At 37.2% G+C, this 24,953-nt stretch overlaps 1 protein-coding gene across 2 annotated transcripts; it reads left to right on the top strand.

Moving 5' to 3' along the window:
• The first annotated feature begins 225 nt into the window (after positions 1 to 225).
• Positions 226 to 24,525, top strand: LOC136268139 (protein mono-ADP-ribosyltransferase PARP14-like). Of its 2 annotated transcripts, XM_066063383.1 has the most exons (12): positions 226 to 460; positions 2,661 to 2,930; positions 7,691 to 7,960; positions 10,421 to 10,693; positions 12,310 to 12,582; positions 16,338 to 16,634; positions 17,632 to 17,871; positions 17,922 to 20,200; positions 20,256 to 20,489; positions 20,548 to 22,120; positions 22,581 to 22,982; positions 24,097 to 24,525. In XM_066063383.1, the coding sequence occupies exons 1-12, from the start codon at positions 286 to 288 to the stop codon at positions 24,378 to 24,380; spliced, it is 6,570 nt and encodes a 2,189-aa protein (XP_065919455.1). In that variant the 5' UTR covers positions 226 to 285; the 3' UTR covers positions 24,381 to 24,525. The 2 variants fall into 2 exon arrangements, with proteins under 2 accessions (XP_065919455.1, XP_065919456.1); XM_066063384.1 differs by lacking the exons at positions 226 to 460; positions 2,661 to 2,930; positions 7,691 to 7,960 and having other exon boundaries at positions 10,454 to 10,476; positions 10,536 to 10,693.
• The last annotated feature ends 428 nt before the right edge of the window (positions 24,526 to 24,953 follow it).

Below are 24,953 nucleotides of genomic sequence, written 5' to 3'. Positions count from 1 at the left end.
TTCACCAAGTAGTACACATCGACTTCTTCCATCGCACAAATCGTTCACGCGTAGTTTAGCTTTCAACGAGCCACAGATTACGTCTACTTCTTCTGTAATACCAGTAGTGACTTCCATGACATTTTGAATTTCAGCACCGGTTTTTTGAATCAATTGGCCCGCACGATCATACTTGGGCGCACGCATACATGAACGTGCGCCCGGGTCATGGGGGAATTACCTATACTTTCTGCGAATTTGTATAACTGGATTTTCACGGATATGTTGGCCAAGTGAAAGGCGACTATGAACGGCGCGGGGGAAGATCTAACCGTGGAGATCACCGGTATATCGGAAGATATCTCCAAAGAAGAAATTGAGGTGCACTTTCAGAAGAAGAAGTATGGCGGCGGAGACGTTACTGTAAAGAGTTTAGAGCCTGGGAAGGCGACAATAGTCATTGAGGGTTTATCGCCAGAAAGTATGTGACAATACATTTTATTCAAATTCACTCATCAATATATAAAGTCCCCGTCCTTTCCAGAGAGAGAAAACAATGGAATATGATGGAAATATTGTACAAATATATAAATAACACAATTAATTGTGGGTGAGTCCTCTGACATGCGACCACAAGCATGACCAAAAAGACCTGTGTGGGCATGGCTAGGATGTGAAAAAAAAATGTAGCCACAGATTAATGAAGTAGCTGGATCCAGCCACCCATTTAGGTGGTCAAATATCCTAGGATACTCTTGTGGGCAGCCCCGTCTAAGCTCAATCTGACTGTTCCTCATCAAAGGCTTCCACTAGGGAAGTGGTGCAGGACTATAACAAAGTGTCACTCCAATAAGCACTGTCGAGTAGTACTACAATCTGCGAACGCAGTCACAAAGATCAATTTTGACTTTCGAAAAAAAAAAGTGTCTTGACCATTGACTTATTTTTGTGCAACTTTGACCTTGCTGGGAAAACAGCTTGACTGTTTTCTGTTGTGTGATATTTGTTGACCACTTTGAATGCACTTGTAGATTGTAGTACAGTGACTATTACAGTGACACCCCCTTGAGGAAGGTGGTGCATCACAATTTGATGTAATGGGTCGTGGGACTAGTACACTGTATACTAAGTAAAAATCCTAGAGTAAAGTGTATCAGAATGTTATTTGGTATACGTACGGTAACTACGGTTACCAATTGCCTTAAATTCTTTCAAGGGATGATAAAAATGTAGTGTTAATTAGTCACACTAGAGAAGATAATTTGTAAGCTACAAGATTCTCTGTATTTAGTAAACAGTTTCTAATCTTAGTAGATACATAGATACCTAACTATTAGTCTTGCAGTGCCCAACCCCAAATACTGGTCTGGTGAAACTTTGTGCAAAAAGTTTGAGCTCTGGAGTGTTTCTTGCATGACGTTTACATGTTATGTAAGTGCTATGTTTACTTCATCATGACGTCATCAATTCATGTAACTAGATCTGCTTATAGCACTGATGGCACTACTTTATTTGTGCAACACTATAACGAAAATGATTGTTTGTGTTCCTGTTGTTGCCATGATTTTAAGCAGTAAAGTTATTAGGCATTAACCACACATCCTTGTTTTACATAATCAGTTTGAAATAGAGCAATCTAACTGGAGCTGCCAACATTCTGGTAATGCCAGACTTTTTGTACACAATTTCACCAGACTCTCTCTTTAGGGTTGGGTATCAGTTGTAAATGTAAATCATACACGGTTTACAAGTTGTTGTGCTTAACGGCTCTTGTAGGATCTTACAGGATTTCTTGAAAAATTGCTTTTTTTCTCATTCTTGCTATATCACTTGCCTGGGAATTGCATAATTTATTACATAACATTAATCATCTGTTTGAATTCACTATCACAACCTTTAAAACTTGAGACGTGTCTCTTTAGTTAGTGTTTGTGGTCAGCCAAAGTTCAGTACAAACATTTTTGTGCACCCATTATTCAAGTTGAAAGCTAATTTAGGCAAGCCTGGACAACTGCCACATGTACAGTGTGGCTAACATCTATGTGTATATGCATCTGTTTGTGTCACGGCTGTAAATGATAAGATATGCACAAACAGTACATGCGCTAGCTGTAAATGATAAAACATAATGGACATGCCTTTCGAGTGCGTGAACAGTACATGTGCTAGTTGATTACACTTGTGAATAAGTTATGGACAGACAAATGGATGCTGCAAATGTTTACTGAAGCTAGGCGTGCATTTAGATGTATCATCAATTTCAGAATTCTTTCATGTCTGTAGAAATAATATAAAAAAACACTGAAATATACAACACTGCACATGATAATCCATTCGTATACCTCTACAGCTGCTCAGGCTCGCCCCACAATGCTGACTAGTGATGAGAGTTTATGCTTAGTACAGCAAATAGAGATTAAAGAGGCCCATTCAATTGTTTGAGAGATGGGACATGTCTCCCTTGAAGTTAATACAACAAAATGGTTCATAAAAAGTTAACATTTAATACAGTAAAACTATCATTCAAAGAATGGGGTCTTCTTTTAAAGTTGAAACTTTGCTTGCATGGATCAATAGACAGATATACTGGACAGATACACTGTACATCCATTCCACACATCTATTCCAGTATGTTGTGTTGTGTTTGTACTGCAGTTACATGTATTCTTCATGATTTTTAGTGCAAGAGGCTCTATTTCAAATGAAACATGTCGTTGATGGACAGGAGTTATCTCTTGAGCTAGTGAAGCAGCCACCAGTACCTGAACCGCCTGTTACACTGCCATTGGTCACTGATGGTCATACAGTTGTTGTTAGAGGATTTCAACAACTGATACATAAAGACATGATGGACCTTTATTTTACAAATCCTGCGAAAAGTGGAGGTGGTGATATAACTGACATTGTAATGAGGGAGAAAGAAGTGTTCATTGTGTTCACTGATCAAACAGGTATGATTTTTGTCTTCGTATGTGACAAGCTAGGTGCCTTCAATTTTTAAACTGTTTGCTATAATCCTTGAATTGTGAATTGTTTAATGGGTGAATACATTAAAAACCTGCACACTGCCAAATTTGTAGAAACTGTAATCTAGTTTACTGATTTCTTTAGAAAAAGGAATTCTATTATCGATGTTTTGCTTACACAACGATAACCACAAAGTCATTGTGTAACTGTAAAGTGTAAAAGTTGCTCAAGTCCAGGGCTGAAACCAGGTCAGTACTGTTGACTTGGATCTGATCCTAGTTTAAATAACGCTGAGGCATGCACCAATAGCTGAATGCTTCACTAACATATCAAGTAAATGGGTAGAAAATAGGTAAGTTTATAAACAATCGGTTAGTGGGTGTGGTTCCAACAAAATACATTTTGTGTACGTAAGTGGATGTGACTTGGTTCATACCTAGTAACTTCAATAAACCTTACAGATATGTGGGCATGGCTCCTTGTCTGTTTACACTACAGACAGTATCACACATTATGATAAGTGAACATGGCTCACAAAAGAAGCTGGTGCCTCTGGTAAGACTAGACAATGATGAGTACAGCAACGTTCGATTAGTGGGCATGGCTTAATTACACATTCTTTACTGATAAATGGGCGTAGTTCCATGTTTGCCAATAACATACATTCTGATAAGTGGACGTGGCTCATGAAAGAAGCTGGGATGCAACAGGGCTAGAGTATGATACGTTAACACAATTCCACACCATCCCAATTTATGTACAGATTGGAAGTGGAGCAAAGTTACGAGCAAAGTTACAAGCAATTTTCCAATATTGCAAGTGTGATTTTTTGTCATGTCTGCAGGGTAAATTACTTGCAGAAACAACTTGAAAAATAGGTATGCAAGTAGGCTAACCATGGTAGTATGACCTTTTGTTATTTGAAGGTACTAGGAGATATGAAGCAAAACCAAACATGTGAAACAAGTGTGATCAAGATACTCTAATAGAACAGTTACTTTTTAAAATGTGCACGAAAAATATCAAAAAAATTGTTCAGGGTTTGACCTCCACACCTACACACCCAAGTCCTTTACCACTCTTCCACTGCTGTTGGTTGCTTTCTAGCCTTATAAATGGAAGTTCTAGTTTACTGCACCACAATATAATTTTGGAGATCTATCCATGGTTGAATGTTCTATGTGCGTTGTATTAGAAATGTTCAGAAAAAATGTGTGCTCTATTAGAGTACTACTACTACAAAAAAAACTTTTTAAATATATAGTCAGGCTTACCAAGCATACATAAAAGTCATGTGATCAAGATACTGTAATAGAGCAGTTGACCTTGCAGTGATGCCTATCAGCTATAAACTGCTTACGCAAACTTGTTGAATTTCTTGGTAACTATCAAGGTACAAACCTTCAGTCAGGGTTTCCCCCCTTGGAATCTGTTTGCCCCCACTATTTGCCCCCTATGAATAGGAATAGACGCTGCAAATAGTAAACTTTATAGTGTAATAAGTCTATAGGATAGAAGCCCTTAAAATTTTCCATTGTGGAACTACTGAGTGATGAATCCATTTCATAGAAACCCTTAAGACCTTTACAGCTTGGTCTTTAACAATATTTATTTTACTGACCTTGAGAAGCCCCTTGACTTATATACACAATGATCCTTTATTTAGTTTAAACTTCACACATTAAAAACAAGTGAATTAATAGTACATGTTAAGCAACTAAACTATCAAACAATCTATACAACAATTCTCCTAGACTTTTCTTTCCAAAATATTAACAATGCAGTCAAGTTCACTATCAGTAAGCACATCTGGTGATTCGATTGTTATCAACATCAAATAATTGAGACTTTTATCCCCAATACGATGTCTAAAAATTGTTGCAATACCGTAGACTCTGGTTATTAGGCGCATGCGCTTATAATTTTCGGAGGAATTATTTGTGAAATTTACTATGCTTGTTAAACGCATGCGCTTATAAATTACGGTAAAGAATTTCTGCTAGGAGGGCATTAGTTGTGCCCACTACAGTTTTCAAGTGATTTGAACACCAGTTAATAGTTTGTTTCAGCCGTGGAAACGGAAATCCTTATAATTCAGGTAGCAGCTACAGCTATTGTTATTACAGACGGCAGTATCTGCTAGACATAGGCCTGGTGAGACATCCAGTGTGCTGTGACATGTCTGATTCATTCTGACAACAATTTTATGTAGTACGAGGTGGCAGAGGCGATTTCAATCATATGCGCTTAACAGACAGGTGTCTAGCACAAGTCTACCATATGCGCTTAACAGGCAATATGCGCTTAATAACCATGTGCACCTAATAGCCGGAGTCTATGGTAGTAGTTCAGTAATTGAATTATGCTCCTGTTACATTAGTGTAGCTATATGGTTTATGGTTGTAAGGGAAGTATAGTTCATGCATTTACAGGCAAACAGGAAATTATAAATCTTCAAAAGTAACATTGGTTTGATTACAATGAAATTCATGCATGACCTGACACCAATAATCCTATATTGACCTATACTGCATGATGCAGGTACTCAATTATAGTCAAGTTTATAGATTATAGAAGAAACATGCATTTTCATAAATCTTTGACAAAAATTGCTTCCAAATTTGATCTCACAACAGGTAAATTTCAAAAATTTCCTGGGGGGATGCCCGTAGACCCTTTGTGTGCTTCACATACTTGTTAAACCAGAGCAATTTTTGATACTTTATTGCAAAAGCTAGCAAATAAAAAAAAGATAGTGTAGTTATCTACTAGTTTGACTTTGTTTGATGTGTGATTGGAATGGTGTTGTAAAATCTGGCCACATATGTGACTGGATCTACGAAAACCGTTCTTATCGCCCAAGACAGGAAGTTTGATTTTTTCACACAAACACAAAGCTTAATGAATGCACTATCAAGTTTCACTGCCACAGTCGACCAGAGTAAAGTGGTCTGCTTTTGCTGGCTGCTTTTCTAGAGCACAGTGGCGAGCTGTACGAGTGGTCTGGGGTCTTGATGGAGCCCTGGCCGACCAGGAGATGGCTGTGTGTGGCTGTACAGCTCTGTGGTGTTGGACAATGACCTGTGCTGTAAATTTCCTTTCATTTTAGCCAGTTCTGAGCCCTGAATGGCCTATAACTTGGCCTAATTCATCCTAGCACGTCTCTTTTCAATTTTTGAACACCATCTTGCCCTCCTTCCAGGGCCCCCGCCTCCCACCCCTTCTGGAGCTCGCCTGATACAGACAACCTCGGTTTAAAAACCATCTAAAATGGCGGGAAACTTAGCTGTTGACTACTTCTTCAGTGGATGATCAGGAAGGTAAGAAATTGTTGTGAAACGTGTGAAAATTTGGTATGCGTAGCTACCACCATTGGCCAGCTACAACACACAGAATATTTAAAACCGACGTTTCTCGATACTTTTAAATGGGCGATAAGACCGGTTTTCCCAGAGACAGTCACATATGTAGTACAAAACTTATTCCAATTTGAGAAGGGAGTACAGAGCTACATATGTATGAAAATTTCGTTTTCTTCCTGTCAATATACCCATGGTGTGGCACACTGACTTCCTTGGCTGCACAACACACTTACTATACTGTGTATCATGACATACTTGGTCACTGTCTTACACAATTAGCAGCACATCATTATACTTCCTTATTGTGTACAAGGGACCCTCTATTCATAAGAGTGTGACCATTACAGGATAAGCATAATGGGTATGACAGAAGTTTTAGAGTATTTACAAAGTGATGCTACAAGTGTATATATTCGATTCCCTATTCCATTTTATGACATTTGCAGTGGTGAAAAGGCTAATTAATTAAGTAATTAATTAACTCATTAACCCCTGTAGCCGCCATATGGTGGCATGGCATTATAAATCATGCAGGGAATAAAATCTAGCTTCACTACAAGCTGTTTAGTGCATAAAATAGTGAGATACACTAGTGCTAAACGGACATGCCCATAGGGGTCCCGTTTTTGGGATAATTGGATTCTTCTCGGACTAACGCACAATTGTTATGTAATCAGGGTTAAGTGTTTGTTACTAAAATAGTCATTCTTCAAGTTGAAATCTATTGTACTACCAAGAAGACAGTACCATACGTCAATGAAGATTGGGAAAGATGACCCTCAATGTTTTATCCCAGACGTGGCATGGTGTACACAAGTAGATATATGCATGTGCAACACCGAAAATGAAACAAATTACGAATAAACCAGCTGTGAAATTGACCATAGTGTAAGTAAACTATATAGAATAGTTCTAAGGCTCCTTTGTAGACAGTTAGCTGGGATTCCTTTGTTCGTTCAGGCCCAAAGTTTAGACTTAAGTTTGCCGAGCAATAACTTCATTGCGGTAAGCAAAACCAACACAGTCAAGTTCGTTATTTCATATCGAGTATTTTGATGTATGGTTACTAAATACGTAGTTCTCTGTTTAGTAAAGGTAATATGCAATTTGGCAATTTGGCCAGTAGTCACCAGGAATTCACCTGGCAATGAGATAATTATTAATTAATTAAAACAGTGTTGATGTATAAATGAAAGTATATAAACGAACAGTATAACAGATTACTGAAATATCCAAATAAAGGTTTCAACTTAGTACCTGTGTAACTCATTTGCTGCCATAGTACATTTTGAGGTACTTAAATCACAGGGAAAGTAACTACCTGGTATGCATTGTATCACATGTCTTAGTTGTGTTGAAAGATTTATGCATTCTTTGTATAGTTGCTGCCAGAGTTGCAGAGAGACCATCTCATAGTATACTTGGCCAAGCAGTTGAAGTACAACTTGTGGATACTGAATCTGCTACTGGGGAATGTCTGTTAGCACCAGGAACTCATATGGACACAATTGTGGTCAAAGGACTGGGTGAATACAATGATGAATTAGTACTAGATCTTTATTTCACTAACAAAGTAGCCAGTGGAGGAGGTGAAGTAAAGAAGGTTGAAATGAAAGGCACTGAAGCTTATGTTACTTTTGTTGATCCAGAAGGTAGCGTGTGTGAAATTATGTGTGTGTTTATTCACAGCACATGTGTGTCTGTTTCTCTGCTTTGCACTATGTCTTCCCAGCTACCTACATCCATAGCTAGTATAGCAAATGTTTGTCTCACTCAATGGGCGGAAAAGTAGTTCATGTGTCAATTGCCATCATACAACCTCAGTCCGATTGGGTACCGTTACATACGTATATATCTCCCTGATATATATTTATTGCCTGAGTAGAGAATACTAAAAATGTAAGAATCTAAGTTTATATGTTACTATGGGTCCACATGTGTTTATGTAGCCACAGTTTGCTCACTATCCCAAGCTTTTTTTTAAATTGCGTAAGTTTTATACATTACAAAGTTGAGATGGGTTTTGTTGACCCTAATCAGAGAACTTAACTGAAATTTCATCAGAGGGCTTCGCCATAGTGGTCTTAGTAAGATTGTCTTTGTACATTTGTAGGCTTTTGAGTGTTTTCTTATTTCCTTAATTCTTATACATATGCTAGTTAGCTAAGGACTCAGTAAATTTCCTTAAGCTTGACTATTTCTAGTGCATGGTCATGAAGAGCACAGTGAGGACAAGATTCAATGTTCAGCTTGGTTACATATGTACACAATGTGCTGGCCCTTATTCAGTAAGACCAAGTCTGAAAAGCCATTTCGTTCTCACAAAATATAATAGAATCTTCACCTTATAATCTTCACCTTATCATACACTACAATGGTAACTGTATATTAGGGATCATGGGGGTGTGGGCTTTTCTGGCAAAAAAAAATCTTCCAAAACTAGCCTCATGCCTTCATGATGTTTTGGCAGTATTGGTGACCAGGTATAAACAAGCCCAAAACTGTCTTCAGAATTGCCTTTCAGAATGGCCAAAAATGCTTCAGATAAAATTTCATTTTTTGTTTAGCAGAATTTTCAACTGACTGACTAACTACCTAGTGTCTTCAGACAAGTGTATCTCAACAACCGGTAAGGCTACAGGCTTGATTTCTTCACTGTTAGACGTCGTTTCAGCCCAACTCGTGCCAATGGGGTACCGCAGTACATACAATGTACAGATCATGGACGTTGTCTCGCATGGCACAGACCGTATTTTTTTATTCACAGAGGCTTATTGTTATGGTTTGACATATTTCCAGCACCAAAGTTATATTAAGAATCCATACAAGTACACAGTTTTGATCCCACGCGTACCACATAATGGGACACAAAGGAGGACACAGGTAAGTCCACGAAGAATGCATTGTGCGTACTGCGGTATGCCAAAAGGCACGTGTCCAGCTGAAGCGACGTCGAACATTATAAAGTAAGGACATTACGAGAAACACCTCTACAATCAATCTAGTCATTATAGATAAATGAACCATTTATAGTACAAAGCCAGTCGCATGTTACTGCAATTCGACACCTTGCACTGTCAGCAAGAAGAAAGGGAGGACAAAGGTAAGTCCATGGTGCATATACTGAAAGGCTCCTGTCAGGCTGAAGCAACATCAAACAGGGAAAAAATTATGTCCATAGCCATAGCCATTATTGAGTTATGTTTGTCTGAAGGCATCAGGCAGCTGGTTAGTCAGTCAGTCAGTCAGATCCCTAATATACAGTTCTATCATACTGTATAATTATGTATTTATGTAATGCGTACCCCCAACACTGATAAATGTGACCATCTCAGCGAAAACCCATCTAGTTCGCACAACCTCCAATTTTTTTTTTTTAATTTCTCACCATTATCTGCATTGTCCAAGGAATGGTTCACCAAAGTTTCAGCCTTTTGTGGTGAGTAGTTTTGGAATTACAGCGCTAGAAAGTAGGAAGAACAAGGAAATCGATTTGTACAGTGACTATACTAAAAATAAACTACAGATTCTTGCATTCGCAGCCATAACTTCCGTTTGGATTAGTCTACAAAGTTGGAATTTGGCTTACAATGTTCACCATGGATTGGCAGATCAACCAAGGTATAGTTTTAGCCTTGCAGTCACTTGCGCATAGACGTATGAAGGCAGTTTTGTTGAAAAAACGGCAATAATTTTGTTTACGTCTACTGCTTCATAAACAAACGCACGTGACACGCACACCATCGGGGCTATAGAAATGAAACAAAGATTTTCAAACTACCCATGAGTAGGCGAATAAGATGGTGTATAGTTTTAAGCGATTTGAGTCTTCCTTCTTCGAGTACTGGCCCAATAATAACTTGCATATTTTTTCTTGTAGCATGCATAATTTTACGAATTATTTTTAAATGTCAATTTTCTCAATACACATGCTCGTGCAAACTAGATGGGTTTTCGCTGAGATGGTCACTAATTATGAGCATTCACAATACCTTTGTAATTGTGAGGGTCAGATGAAGTTTACATAGTGTACATACCTTTGCAAATTTGTGATTTTTATATGATAGCTACGTACGTACCATACACATATTTAACAACTCCTCTATACATAGTTGCTGCCAGAGTTGCAGAGAGAACACATCATAAAATAGTTGGACAAGATGTTGAAGTACAGTTAGTACCACAACCAGTAGTTACTACTAGTGAACAATTGTATCCACCACTTAGTGTCATGGATACTGTACTGGTTAAAGGATTATCATCTACCCACAATGAATCAGTGTTGAAACTTTACTTCACTAACAAGAAGAAATCTGGTGGAGGAGACGTGACAAGTGTTGCTATCAAAGATACTCATGCTTATATCATTTTTGCTGATCCAGAAGGTAAAATACATGGTGAAAAGATGTGTGGTATAGTAGCTTTATTATTAACTACATTTGCATCTTATTGATACAGTGGATAAGGTTTTCCACTGACAGTGCTTACCAAAATTCAGCATTAGGTGTCAGTCTTGGAACTAGGCCTTGTTAGTTTTGTGCAGAACCAAGCCTTGAATGACCTGTGTAAGTGCTTGGTTGAAATATGACAATATGTGTCAGCTATGTATGTATATACCTGACCACCTTGTGACTACCTACTGTTTGGATATTGAAGAGACAATGCAACAGTAGAAGCCATTTAAAATTTACTGCCAGTAAAGTCATTGCATAACTGGAACTTTACATACTTTTACAGCATTGGAAAATGAAGACAAAGGATTCAGCCTTGGCCATTTATAGGTCAAGTGTATCCTAAAGTTTTTTTTTTTTTTTCAGGTGCACAATGCTGTGTTAGGTGGTTAAACAGACCAGTTCAGGATAACTACACCAACATGCCCTAGCCATCTGCTTAGTTGAAATACCCATGGACATGAAATATTGTGTAGCAATAATTATGTACAGATGCTATTTTGCTATCCTTACAGAGCAACATTAGAAACTACTTAATTGATAGTATTGTGTACCTAAAAAGGTGCACAATGCGAGTGCTACAAAATCACAGAAACGTTAGTAGCTTGCTAGAATAGGCTAGAAGTAGTGTTATTATTAATTTCTTGTATCAAAATAAAGTGAAAAAGATTGATAGCACTTACTTGTTGTTTCCCATTGTATGAAGAACCAAAGAAGTGGCCATGTGCTGTTAAACACATGCACAAATTGCTGAAACTCACAGAAAGCAGTCTTGGAAGAAGATTTCACCATAAGAAAACGTTGTAGAGTATGTAGTATAAGGATTAGTTGTCTCATGATGTTGCACTTGCAATGTGCATTTTCATTCAACCTTAGCCGATTTTACCACATACCAGCAGAGTTCCTTAGTCCATAGTGAACAGTTTCAAGTATATATTTCTACCTATACTCCGCTTGATATACATGTTTTGATGGTTAATGGGTTAAGATACACAAAGAATGTGTTAATCACTCAACTATAACAGTCAAATACTATAATTAATTCAATAAGTTAACAGAATTTATGTGTGGGTAACTGATGTTTGTATAATTGAGGTTCACTGTACTACATGTACCTCGGTCCTGTATCCTCTGGCTGGTCTTGTATCAACTCCTGAGGTAGAGGGAACAATACAGCAAAATAAACATTGGGTTTCAAGCAAACTCTAGATTTATGTATGTGACCAAATACCTAGTTTCTAACAAATCTGTGCAGTGCCACAAGCAGTGAAGGAAAAACATCCTCCCGTTGCCTCCCTTTTAAACTTGACTCTGTAAAGTACTCTAAGGAAATATTATTGAAGGAGTAGCACAGATATATGAGTTCATGAATGCTGGTCCTGTATATAAACACTCTCCTCATATAGTTGCTAGTCTCATTTAGTGTCCTGCTCACAAATTCCTGAATGTCCAAGCCGCGCAGTACAGTAATTCTCAATATTTGAGATATCCTTTCAATATTAAGAATGCACGTGTTAGAGTAATTGGATCACATTTTATTTTCTTCACAGTTGCTGCCAGAGTTGCAGAGAGAACACATCATAAAATAGTTGGACAAGATGTTGAAGTACAGTTAGTACCACAACCAGTAGTTACTACTAGTGAACAATTGTATCCATCACTTAATGTCATTGATACTGTACTGGTTAAAGGATTATCATCTACCCACAATGAATCAGTGTTGAAACTTTACTTCACTAACAAGAAGAAATCTGGAGGAGGAGATGTGAAAAGCATTGCAATGAAGGAGGAGGTTGCTTATGTCAGTTTTGTTGATCAAAATGGTAATGTGCAATCAGTTGGTATATGTGAGCCAGTAGTTTTCATTTTACACAAATTGTTTATAGTATTCTTTCTGAAGCACGTAAATAAAGCACCGGTAAATCGGTCCGTTTCCATTATGCTGATATTTGGTGCATCCCTATTTTGCCCACAGCCAGCAGATGGCTACCTGGTTTAACAAAAATTATATTGTTTTTGTAAAAACATGTGTATGTATGTGTGTAGTAAAATTTGGAATTTTCAACTAGAGTAGGGACCACAGCACTTCGATAAAACAAACTGGAGTAGTACATGATATTAAATCACAGTAAAACATTAAGAAGTGTTATATCCCTACTGTGCTCAAGATACCATAATGGAAATGCACAGTAGGGATATAACACTTCTTATTGTTTTACTGTGATTTAATATTGCACTACTCCAGCTTGTTCTGTCAAGTGTTATGGTCCCTACTCTAGTTGAAAGTTCCAAATCCTTTTGTGTAATTGTTTGTTAACTTTTCTTGTAAAGAATATTTATTATGACTAGTGAACCCAGGCATACCGCATCAAAAGATAGAAACGGCACTGCGCACCCCAATTATATCAATTATCGTCTGAGTGAAGTATCCATTACTCTTCGTTGTTAGCTATGTTCAGTATGAATCCAGAACTGTTCGAAAAACACAAAGTAGCCACCACGAAAAATACGGACAATTTCCATTACGAAGAGAAGCCATCACGTGCTGCCGCCATATCGACACTTTTCACTGTCAGCAAAGATGAATGGGACACAAAGGAGGACACTGGTAAGTCCATGAAGAATGCATTGTACGTACTACGGTATGCCAAAAGGCACCTCTTGGGCCAAAGCAATGTCAAACAGTGAAAAATTCAAGTCCGTAGCCTTAGCCGTTATCAAATTATGCTTGTCTGAAGGCATCAGTTACTCTGTCTGTCTGTCAGTCAGTCACTAGAAAAGTTTGTTAAATAATTTAGTTTTAAATTCCATAGCAAGGGCTTGTTCGGGCTTAGTTTTACCTAACCAATACTGCTTCATTGTCGTCTGGGAAAAGTGGGGCTGGTTTTTGTGTGATACTTTTTCATGGGCCACACTTTGTGGTCCCTACTATACAGTACTATCGTACTGTATGATGCAAGAATTTGACAAGTTTTTGGTCATTCATCTAATTCACCAAATTTTCACTGCATGATCGTTTGTGATATGGACAAGTACACAGGAATTTCCAACTGGAGTAGGGACCATAGCACATCAATAAAAGTACTGAACAAGCTGAAGTAGTGCACGATATTAAATCACAGTAAAACAATAAGAAATGTTATGTGCTCTTCTTATGGTATCTTGAGCACAGTAGAGATATAACACTTCTTATTGTTTTACTGTGATTTAATATTGTGCACTACTCCAGCTTGCTTCGGTACATTTTATCGATGTGCTATGGTCCCTACTCTAGATTTTTGTGTACTTGTTTGTTAAAACATAAAATTATTATAACTGGTGACGTCACGCATACCGCATCAAATGAAATGGCGCCCCGCATCCCAGCAACCAATTATCATCTGAAAAAGGAAGTATCCATTATGCTTCGTTGTAAGATATGTTCAACCCATTACACGAATCAAGAACTGTTCGAAAAGCACCTCTGCAATCAAAGAGCCACTATGAAAAATACGAACGATTTCCGTTACGAAGGGAAGTCATCACGTGCTACCGCCAAATTGACACCTTTCGCTGTCAGCAAAGATGAATGGGACACAAAGGAGGACACTAGTAAGTCCATGAAGAAGTACTGCAGTATGCCAAAAGATACCTCTTGGGCCGAATTGACATCGAATAGTGAAAAAATCAAGCCCGTAACCTTAGCCATTATCAAGTTACGTTTGTCTGAAAGCATCAGCCAGTCAGGCAGGCAGTCAGTCAGTGAATAGAAATTTCTGTTTAATAAATTTAAAAAAAATCCATAGCAACTTGTTGAAAGCATTTCTGGTCAATCTGAAAGCTTGTTTTGGCTTAGTTTTACCTAACCAATACTGCCTCATTGTCGTCAGGGAATTGAGGCTGATTTTTTGGGTAATTTTTTGGTGGGCCATGCACCTTACTATACAATACAATATGATATGGCAATCACTTAATTAAAATTAAAATGTTCATGCAATTTCAAACCATGAACTTAATTTTTAACTATATGAAAATAGCATAATAGTAGTGATACTGCTCAGGATACACGTATCGTACCAATACCACCCAGGGGTGATCACTACTACTATGCTTAATGAGTCAATGACATGCACCTTTGCTATAATTGAATCTAATGTCGTATTAAAGTGGTAGCCGTCTGGGTACAGCTTCACTTGTTGTAAAATAGTAGTGGGAAGGGTTGTGCATGAGAATGATGCGGGAGAGTCTTTTCTACAAAGTAGTAGGATTAGTTTGGCTAGTTTTAGCAATTTACAATGTCATGCACGTGATCATTTTATGCTGTTTAAGTGGGGGTTGTTTTCATGACATTCCATACATAACTGTACTGTATTTGTCCTGACTCATACAGTAACTGTATTGTATGACTCATACAGTACAGTTAAGTAGCTAATTGGTACTGTATACAAAATATAGTACTCTTTGGTAATTAGATCCTACCACACAAAGTACAATATAAAGACACACAGTAGTGTGTTATGTGGCCAAGAAAGCCGGCACACCATACTGTGAGTATAATATTTACAAGAAGAAAGAAAACGTGATATTCATTCATACATATTCTATAACTTCTATTAGAAATCCTCAAAAAAAAATGTGCACTCTATTAGGATATTACAAAACAAGTTGATGTTGTGCTACTTCAGGCGCCATGCAGCAAACATGCAAACCTAACTGGAATTAATTAACAGTGTACTAAACTAATATGGGTTTTGCTTTGTGATTTGTATTTTGTAATTGATGAAATATTTTTTAATTCTGTAATTACATTGATAAGCACTGCTAAGGAGGCGTACCTCATACGAACTGCTTTAACCCACTAATAGTGCACAGAAGTATCTTCTTAACTGTTTTATAGTTTGTCTATAACATTTTCTTATGCAAATTCTCCAGGCAAAGCCTCAAAGCTGTTCTTCATTTTCATTATGTACGGGAATGCCCCCTTTTCAACTTGAAGGAATTCTGTTATACCCGGTAGCCTAGGAGGCCAGCTGTGTTTTTTTTGGCTGTTTAACATCCATAGAGCCCATTGGGAAAGGCCTTCACTGCGTCCTTATAAACTGTTTCACCTATATTCAAACCGGCACATATTAACCATCTTAAACCAAAGCTTACCTGCCTGGAAGTTTAATACAGCCTCTATATGGCCTTTATTTATAACAGAAAGGCTGTTTTTAGCAACAAAAGTTTGCTCATGTGGGTGTGGAAAGACAAACAAATATACAAACATACATACATGCATACACACATACACACACACACAAACACACACACACACACTTTTCGTAAAACAATTTCACTAAACCAGCTGTGGGCACACACCTGATTTAAAAACGTAGTAATACAATGCCATTGAAACTTCTCTAGTATTCCATCAAATCAAAGCCGATATTATAGTAATTTTGGTACCTATTGGTGGGGTAATACACTGTGATTAAAACCTACTCGTGCCAATAGTCATAATTCTAATAAGTGCTATGCTAGCAAAACTTGTGACAACAGGCTAGAATATTATCAGCCACATACTTACATGTACTGTGTATATTTAAAATGTATACAGTTGCTGCTAGAGTAGCAGAGAAGAAAGTTCACAAGATTGTGGGTAGTACAGTTGAAGTAGAGTTGGTAGCTTCCACTGGTACCATTGAGAGTGCTACAAGTGATGATCCTAATTCACATGACAACTCTGATAATATTCTGATATTAGACAATGTTCCTCAAACTATACAAGACGAAGTATTACTCTTATATATTGATAGTATCACTGAACTGGATGGCGAAGATGGGGACTATACTATTGATCGTAACAATACTGAAGTTGTGGTCACTTTTAAACCCGACAATATGCCACCTTGTGGTAAGTGTAATACATTGACATCAAGAGTTAATTATTATTGACTCTTGTTAACTGTAAAAAAGAGTGGTCTTTATAAAAGTTGTGTGTTTTGATGAATAAGCATCATACAGTATGTATGTTTGTCCTTCATTTATAGCTCATAGTTTGCTGTTGTTGTATAATTTGGTTTCCTCATACGTAATTGATCCTCCACTTATTTATCACTTTAATATCATTTAAGAAGGATAAACGTACATATGTGTACTCTAAAATTGTATGCATGAAAAAAAATTGCATAACTGTGTTCAAATCAAATAAAAATCACTCTGACAATAGCAATCTTCTTACATACATAAGTATGTAGGTTATTGTACAGATTTTTAAAAGTAGCTTTGGCTGCTTAGTTTTTGTTTTGTATGGAGTAGTTACAGTCTGATAGATGATAAGCTTTATGGTTGAATATATCTCTTACATAACTTTGTGTAAATGCATGTTACACTGACACTGATCAAGACATACAATAGTACAAACAAGTGTGTATAATACAGAAACCAATAAAATGTGACTTTCACACATTCATACAGTATGTATAGCTCAGTAATATCACATCTATTCCATACTCATTATGCTTTTGAACAGTACTCACCTATTGTTTTTGCAAAATGCCCATATTATTCCCAATATGATGCTGCCATCTTTAACCAATATAATGTCAATATTAGATATAGTTTTCAGGTTGCTATATTAGAATATTTAATTTCTATGTGACTGCATGTTTTATTAGAATAACATTGTGTGACTGTTCTATTAGAATTTCTTGCTGCTTTAATCTAACAGAGCTGCAGATTTTCTTATTGCTAAGGCTTTATAACCACCTCAAAATGCCAGCATTATTCCTGATTCCCACACATACTTATTATATCAAAATTATGCCAGCACAATTGCTAAATTTGTTACAATCTTCCTGTGTATTTTCTTGAGGTATGATGAATTTATATTAAACCAAGTTTATCTTTAGGTCTTGATGATTTAATGACTAGAATACCCATTACTCCATTGATGGATGGACACATTCAAGCAAGACGTCCTGTAGTACTAGCCACCAGTGTTTTATTAGAGAATATCCCTACACAAAAGTGCAATAAGGATTGGCTGGATATGTACTTGACAAACAAAAGTGCATCAGGGATTGAGTCTTACAAAGAAATTCAAGTCATTGAGAATGGAAGGGTTATTGTCCATTTGGAAAATAAAGATGGTAAGAACTTAGTTATACTTTCAAATTATATTTATGTATGTATTACATAGATATGAAGATACTTCTCAGCCAAAGTCATTCTCGACTAGGAGATGATGTGGTTGTAAGACAATGTAAATCACTACCAAGTGTATCAATGATGTCTGTTCCACTTGTTGGAGCACCTACTCTTTCTCACAAAGCGTTTGTTGTTGAAGTTAGTAAACAATTTGTGACATGCCTTAAGAAAAGTCAGGATAAACTAAATGAAATACTCGCATCTTCATGTGCAGCTATTTCTGTGGACTCAGAAATGATGCAGGTTCATATTAATCCTTGTCGTGGTTGTGAGCACATGGAAGACTGGGAGTCTAGGTGTCAATCAGTCGTTGAATCATATTTAGGTGATCTTGTAACAGAAACTGCTAGCTTTCCTAGTGAAGCTAAAAGTGCTGTGCTTCCTTTTATTATTAGTTGTATGCAGAATTATTCACTGTTGGATATCACATTTGATCAAGACAGTTGTGTTGTTAGCATGAGTGGTGAAAAGCAGATGGTTAGCACAATGAAACATAGAATAGAGGAGATATGCGAATCAGAAATGCCTAAAACTGAACCAGTTCCTGTTGAAGACAGAAAATTTTTGGCTTTTTTAAATTTAAAGGTAAAAGAATTGCTAGAAACTCATCCTGATATTAAAGCTACTGTTGACCCTGGTAATTGTATTGTTTCCATTGTTGGAACGAAGAGTAAACGTGAAGCTTTTAAAAGGGACCTTGATTTGTTAAAAGAAAGCATGATCTGTATTACCGTTGGAATATCTAATGATATTGTTCAGTTTCTATCCACAACTACAGGAGGTAAGCATTTACTTCAGAAGTACCTGCAAGGATTTGAGTCACTCGTATCAGTACATTTTGATACCGAGGAAGTGTTGGTCCTTTTGTGTAGCACAAAAAATGACGGTGCCAATGTTGCTAAGAAAATTGAAACAAATATTGTTTCTACTATTGTGCCTCATCCCACAATATTTCTTCCTTCTCTTCAGAGTAAAAGGTGGGGTGTTTTGCAGTCAAATTTGGAAGAGACATATCTTGTTTCTGTTTGTTTTTTAAATGACCAGTTAACTGTAATTGGAGACAAGGAGTCATTAGATTTGGTCAAGGAAGATATTCAGCAGTTTATTGAAAGTGAATGCAATGAGGAAAAGTCTATACCACTGTTCGGGGCACAGTGGAGACTATTGAGTAGCCACATGGCTAGCAAATGGAGCAAGATAGAGCAGAAGTTAGAAAATGAAAGCAAGATAAAATATTTTCTACCTAATGAAAAGGACAAGAAGGGATCCATTATACTTAGAGGAGAAAAGCCAGTTGTTGCAGATTTTGCTAAGCAAATCGAGCAGTTGGTGTCTTCAATATCTACATCACCTCCCATTGAACTAGCACGGCCTGGAACTGTCAGGTTTTTTTATGGTGAGAAGGGTACTACTCTAGTTAGAGGAATTGAAGCAGAAGAGAAGTCATGCATACAATTGGATGTGCAACAAGATGGAAGTGATGATGTGGCAGAAAGTGAAGTTACTAAAGGTGGTAGTGATAGAGTGTGTATGGGAACAACTAATGAAGGTAAAGTGATTACTCTAGTCCGAGGAGATATCACTGAGTTTCCAGCAGATGTTATTGTCAATGCGGCAAATGCAGAGTTGAGACACATTGGTGGCGTTGCATTGGCTATAGCTAACAAGGGAGGTCCAGTTATTCAGGAAGAGTCGAGTCGTTTAATACGCAGGGAAGGAAAATTGAGCAACGGTGATGCTATTATGGCCCCTAAAGTAGGAAAACTTCCTTGTAAACGTTTAATACATGCAGTTGGGCCGAAATGGAATGGTGGACTATTAAATGAAGAAGCATTTTTAAGGAAGGCATGTTTGGAGAGTTTAAAGTTGGCCACAAATTATAGAATAGTTTCCTTTCCAGCCATAAGTTCAGGTGTCTTTGGTTTCCCAATGAACAAGTGTGCTGCATGTATGATAACAGCATTTGTGGAGTACAGTGCAGGTAATGCCCTCAGTAGTTTGCATGAAATCACAATTGTGGTTCGTGATCATTCAGCCATAAGTGCCTTTTCCCATGAGATGAACCAAAAGCTTAACAATTTTCAAGGTGCTGCAACCAGTGTTCCAGCTAGCATGCCACCACCAGATACTGTATCTGAGGGTTCTATACACTCTCACAGTAAGCGCAGAAATCCAAGTAGAAAGTCTGGTGGAAATACCATCTCTAAAGCTGATCATCATATCATTACACAATATATACAGCTTCTTAAAGGAGAGTTACTAAAGCAGAAGGTAAGTACTATTGATAGTTAGTCATAACATGTTACATTGTGTATTATTTACACAGGCTGATGTCTATGTCAACACTGCTGGTGATAACCTCAATTTACGTCAAGGAGCAGTTGCAGCATCATTCCTTAAAGCTGGTGGTCAAACTCTACAAGATGAATGTACAACTTATGTTGCACAGAATGGGAAAGTTCCTGTTGGTGAAATTGTAGTGACTGGACCTGGTTCAGTTCATTGCAAAAAGATAATTCATACAGTTGGACCAGTTTATGATGGAAAACGTTCTGAACAGGTAATCAACCATCATACAATATAGGCTGAAGTTTATAATGTGTTTTTTTTTCCCTTAGATCTTGCAAAATCTTGTTCAGAAGTGCTTAGAAATGTGTGAGAAGCTGAAAGCTTCAACTATTGCATTTCCTGCTCTAGGAGCCGGTAATCTCAACTATCCACAAAGTATTGTTGCTGATATCATGGTCGGTACTATCACATCTTACTTTAAAACTAATCCATCAACCCAAATCAAAACGGTGAAACTGGTTATTTTTATGGACAAAACCTTTACAGAGTTTAATAAGCTCTTAATGAGAAAACCTGGTAGTTCCCCAACTATGCCACCTGCTGTGTCTGCTAGATCACACTATGAAGAGCCCATGTCATACCACCGTGGTGTGACACACCCTGCTGCAGTAGAATCTTTTGCAGTTGGCTCTGTGAATGTTGAAATATTGCAAGGAGATATCACTGAAGATGATAGCGATGCTATAGTGAACACGACTAATGAGATGATGCAGCTTGTGGGGTCTGGAGTAGCTGGTGCTATTTTACGGAAGGGTGGTCCTGAAATGCAGAAGGTGTGTGATGCTGTGATCTCACAAGGGTTTAAGTTGCAAGAAGGAAAAGTGTGCGATACACCTGCAACCGGCCAGTTGAAATGTAAGAAGATTTTTCATGTTGTTGCTACTGACAATCGCAATCAAGTACTTGGAAAGACAATTACTGCATGTTTGAAACGTGCTGAAAGGCTTTCTTTTAATTCCATTGCTTTTCCTGCTATTGGTACTGGAATGTCAGGGTACAGCTTAGATGATGCTGCCCATAGTATATGTGGTTCTATCATTACCTTTGGCCAGAGCAATGCAGTGCATGTGAAGCGAGTTCGTATTATTATTTACCAGAGTGCAATGTATCAATCATTCAAAGATAAATTCGTAGAAATAATAAATAAACCTGGGCTATGGAAACGTGTGACCAGTGCTATGTCGTCATGGATTTATGGTGACAGCAGTGTTGAAGAGTCAATTACTAAACATACACTACCATCTCCACCACAGCCTGTGAAACCTACACCAATCATCTCTGAAAAATCAGTTCTGCTCATACAAATTTATGCAGAAAATCCAAATATGGTGAAGAAAACTGAAGAGCGATTGCATCGATTGATTGATGAACAATTTTCAAATGAGAATTTTGCTGAAGAAGAAATTTCTAAACTTACAAATAAACAAAAAGAGGAGCTTAAGAGGAAAGCCAAGCAAAAGCATGTGGAGATTATCATTGAAATTGGTAGGGATTTCAGTTATATTAAGTTGAGAGGAGATCGTAATGATGTTGCTGATTTGAAGGTTGACATACAACAAGTTTTAGGTAAAATTCGTGCCACTGAGTCAAGGCTAAGGGAAGCAAAGTTACTGCATGATAAAGTTAAATGGAGTTGGCTGAATGAAGATAATGAATATGAGGAGTATGATGCACTCACGAACTACCACATTGAAGATGCTTATCAAAAAAACAAAGATAAACCATTCACTTACGAGGCTGAAGATATCAAAGAGAATTTTGACTTTAAGAAGATGGAAGCCTGTGAAGATCAGTCAGTTTACAGAATTAAACGGGTCGACATTGAAGATCTTTTAAAGCAATGTATGTGTAATACTGCACACATCATTTATCTTGTTAAAACAGTTTTTACCATTAGGGTTTACTTAATACATTTGACTTGCCGATTGCTGTAAATAATTCTGGTTGTGGGCCTCATGGCTTCTGTTTTCAAATATGTGCCCCTTACTGTCTAACAATGTACCTGGTAGTTATCATGCTTTATCCAAAAGTTTCATTTTCCTTAGCCAGTTCTTTTTAATATTATAAGCTTTTTTGTTTTGCAGCAAACAAATTCATACTTAAAATCTCCACAAAGTTTAAGGATTTGACTATACCCATTTTTGTGGTATTGAGTTCCATGCAGTCAAGGTTGAAAGTATTAAAAACTTTCAGGATAATGTCATAAAATCTGTATTGCCTTGCAGCTGCATGAATTGCCTTAATCTATAAAACTCTTTTAATGTACGTAGATGTAATCGTAAGTATATTGTGTATTTTGCAGTTGAACGTCCACCAAATTGGAAATATATGCCTCCAGGAACTACATGTTCTCTGATTACCTTAACTGCAGCAGACAAAGAATACAATGACGTGAAAAGCAAATTTGAAGCTACTATGTCTGCTCTTGCTGCAGCAGCACCACCACTAATGACTGCTTCAGTGAGATCCTTAGCTAATGTGAGATCCCCAGCTTATGTGTATTCAGGAGCACAGTACAATAATATTGTGAAGATTGAGCGTGTTCAAAATGTTATGCTCTATGCTCAGTATGTGACAAAGAAGAAAACAATGGACCAGAGGAATGCTGCTTCCAATGAGAAGGAATTGTTTCATGGATGTCCTAATGATGTTGTTGACAAAATCACTCATCAAGGATTTAACAGAAGCTTTGCTGGAAAAAATGGTATCATCTCCATACAGTTACTGCTAATTGTGGTAGTATATTTAAATGCACTACTTATTATTCCATTAAGAGGATTGACTCAGGGATGGTGGAAGAGTAGGACTATATTATGGACATCTTTCGTCAATATACATGTACTATATGCGCTGGTTGGTCAGGAGTCAGGGAGAGTTTATGATTTAAGTATTCTTTGCTATATACATTGGCTGTGTTCTTACTAGTATTTTAAAAATTGTTAATTTAAAAATGAAGTAGGGATCTATGCAGTAAAAAGTAGTGAAACAAGAGATGAATGATGGTGATACAGCATAGCTCAGTGGGAAAGCCCCTACTTTGGCACATTTGTTTAGTTTTTTGTTGTGGCACAGCTAGCTACAATGTAACTTGTATTAGTCCACTTCACATCTGTAGGTATGGGGAAGGCAGATACCATCACTTATAAACATCTTGCTCATTTGCTTAGTGAGAAGTGGAGTTCCCCATATTCTGTGGTTATGGGCAGGCTTCGCTGTAGTTTGGGGTTCTCCTTGCTACACTCTTCAATAATGTGTATTAGGGAATCGTGTTCTAGATCCAAATGTCCCTGTGTGCCTCCAGCTGTTGACCTTGCTGTTGTTGAGGGGCACCTGTCTCTTTTAGAACAATATAATGTATATATTGTACTTGCTTCTTTTTCTTATAAAAATAGCTAGGTCTAACTTGTAACTGTTCTCATACATACTGTTGTATTAAAGTGACTATTGTATTAGAGTATATCTCGATTCAGCCAACTTGTATTTTTTTTTTGTTAATTGATGTTAGATGGACTAAAGACTATTCTAGTGTAAAGTGATTTTCATTGCATATGATATTTCTATGATGGGGTTTAGAGGCAGCATTTTGGGAGGTTCCCTTCATTTTAAGGGGGAACAGTATTACCATTTGATAATCACCAAATTTAGACAGTGAGACTTTTCGATGTGAGCAGGGGATCTGAGACACAAAGGTCTTACATATTTTAAATAGTATGGGCTATGGCTATTGTTTCCACTACTCTTAAATCTTGGCATGAATTTTTTTACAATAATAATGTGTATTTTAGCAACATCATATGCTATTTTGCTTTCTTCTGTAGCAACTGTGTATGGAAAAGGTGTATACTTTGCTCGTGATGCTAGTTACTCAGCAAGAGATCAGTATTCTCCAAGAGATGCAAATAATTACAAGTACATGTTTTTAGCTAAAGTGCTTGTTGGAGACTACACAGTTGGAAATTCAAGTTGTATCACACCTCCAGCAAAGAGTGCTAATGGCTTAGAGTTGTATGATTCTGTTGTGGATGCTGTCAACACTCCACAAATATTTGTGATATTTGCAGATGCTCAGGCATATCCTGATTACCTGATCACTTTTACGTGACTTGCATAGGCTCACTAGCTTTATAAGTAGGTTTTTAGGCTTTGTAGGACTGCATTGTACTGTACATTTATACAACGGTGTGTGTTTGTTTAAATTTACTATGGTGTTTGCTCGTTGCATTGGATTAAATAATATTACAATCTGCTACTTTTGGATTGTGTTTAAATTGTCTTGATAATTATACAAAAGCAAAAAAGATGTCCGTTGATCGTACTGTCCATAGCTAATATCTGTACAATAATTTGACTATCCAGATGGTACTTTGAAGCCATCCGAATAGTGTGTAACAATTAAAACACTTTATGGTAATGTTCTTAGCTTCCACAATTAATGTTATTACCCCCCAGCCTATGGGCCTGTGCCCCCACTACACACGTCTATCTTTCCAGATATCCTATAGAGAGTGACACATCATCACTTTCCACAAAAATGTTGTTTATTTTATACTGAATATGCTTGTTTTAAAATGGAAACAAACATAACATTCATAATGAAAGAAATAAGCTCCACAATTTCAGTAGTATAAAGTTTAATCTTAGTAGCAAGTCAGCCTATAAGTTTTAGTGACTGAAA

The sequence above is a fragment of the Dysidea avara genome, chromosome 10, assembly GCF_963678975.1.
Source record: "Dysidea avara chromosome 10, odDysAvar1.4, whole genome shotgun sequence".
Taxonomy (NCBI): Eukaryota; Metazoa; Porifera; class Demospongiae; order Dictyoceratida; family Dysideidae; genus Dysidea; species Dysidea avara.
Note: the sequence above shows the minus strand (reverse complement) of the source record. Positions and strands in the feature narration are given on the sequence as shown.

What these genes read in the sequence shown, in the direction of transcription:
- LOC136268139 (XM_066063383.1), top strand. Translation starts at nt 286, where the DNA reads ATGAACGGCGCGGGGGAAGATCTAACCGTGGAGATCACCGGTATATCG. An exon ending in CATTTTTGCTGATCCAGAAG is followed by an intron (nt 10,694 to 12,309) that starts GTAAAATACATG and finishes TTTTCTTCACAG; the next exon opens with TTGCTGCCAGAGTTGCAGAG. An exon ending in GAGAGTTACTAAAGCAGAAG is followed by an intron (nt 20,201 to 20,255) that starts GTAAGTACTATT and finishes TTATTTACACAG; the next exon opens with GCTGATGTCTATGTCAACAC.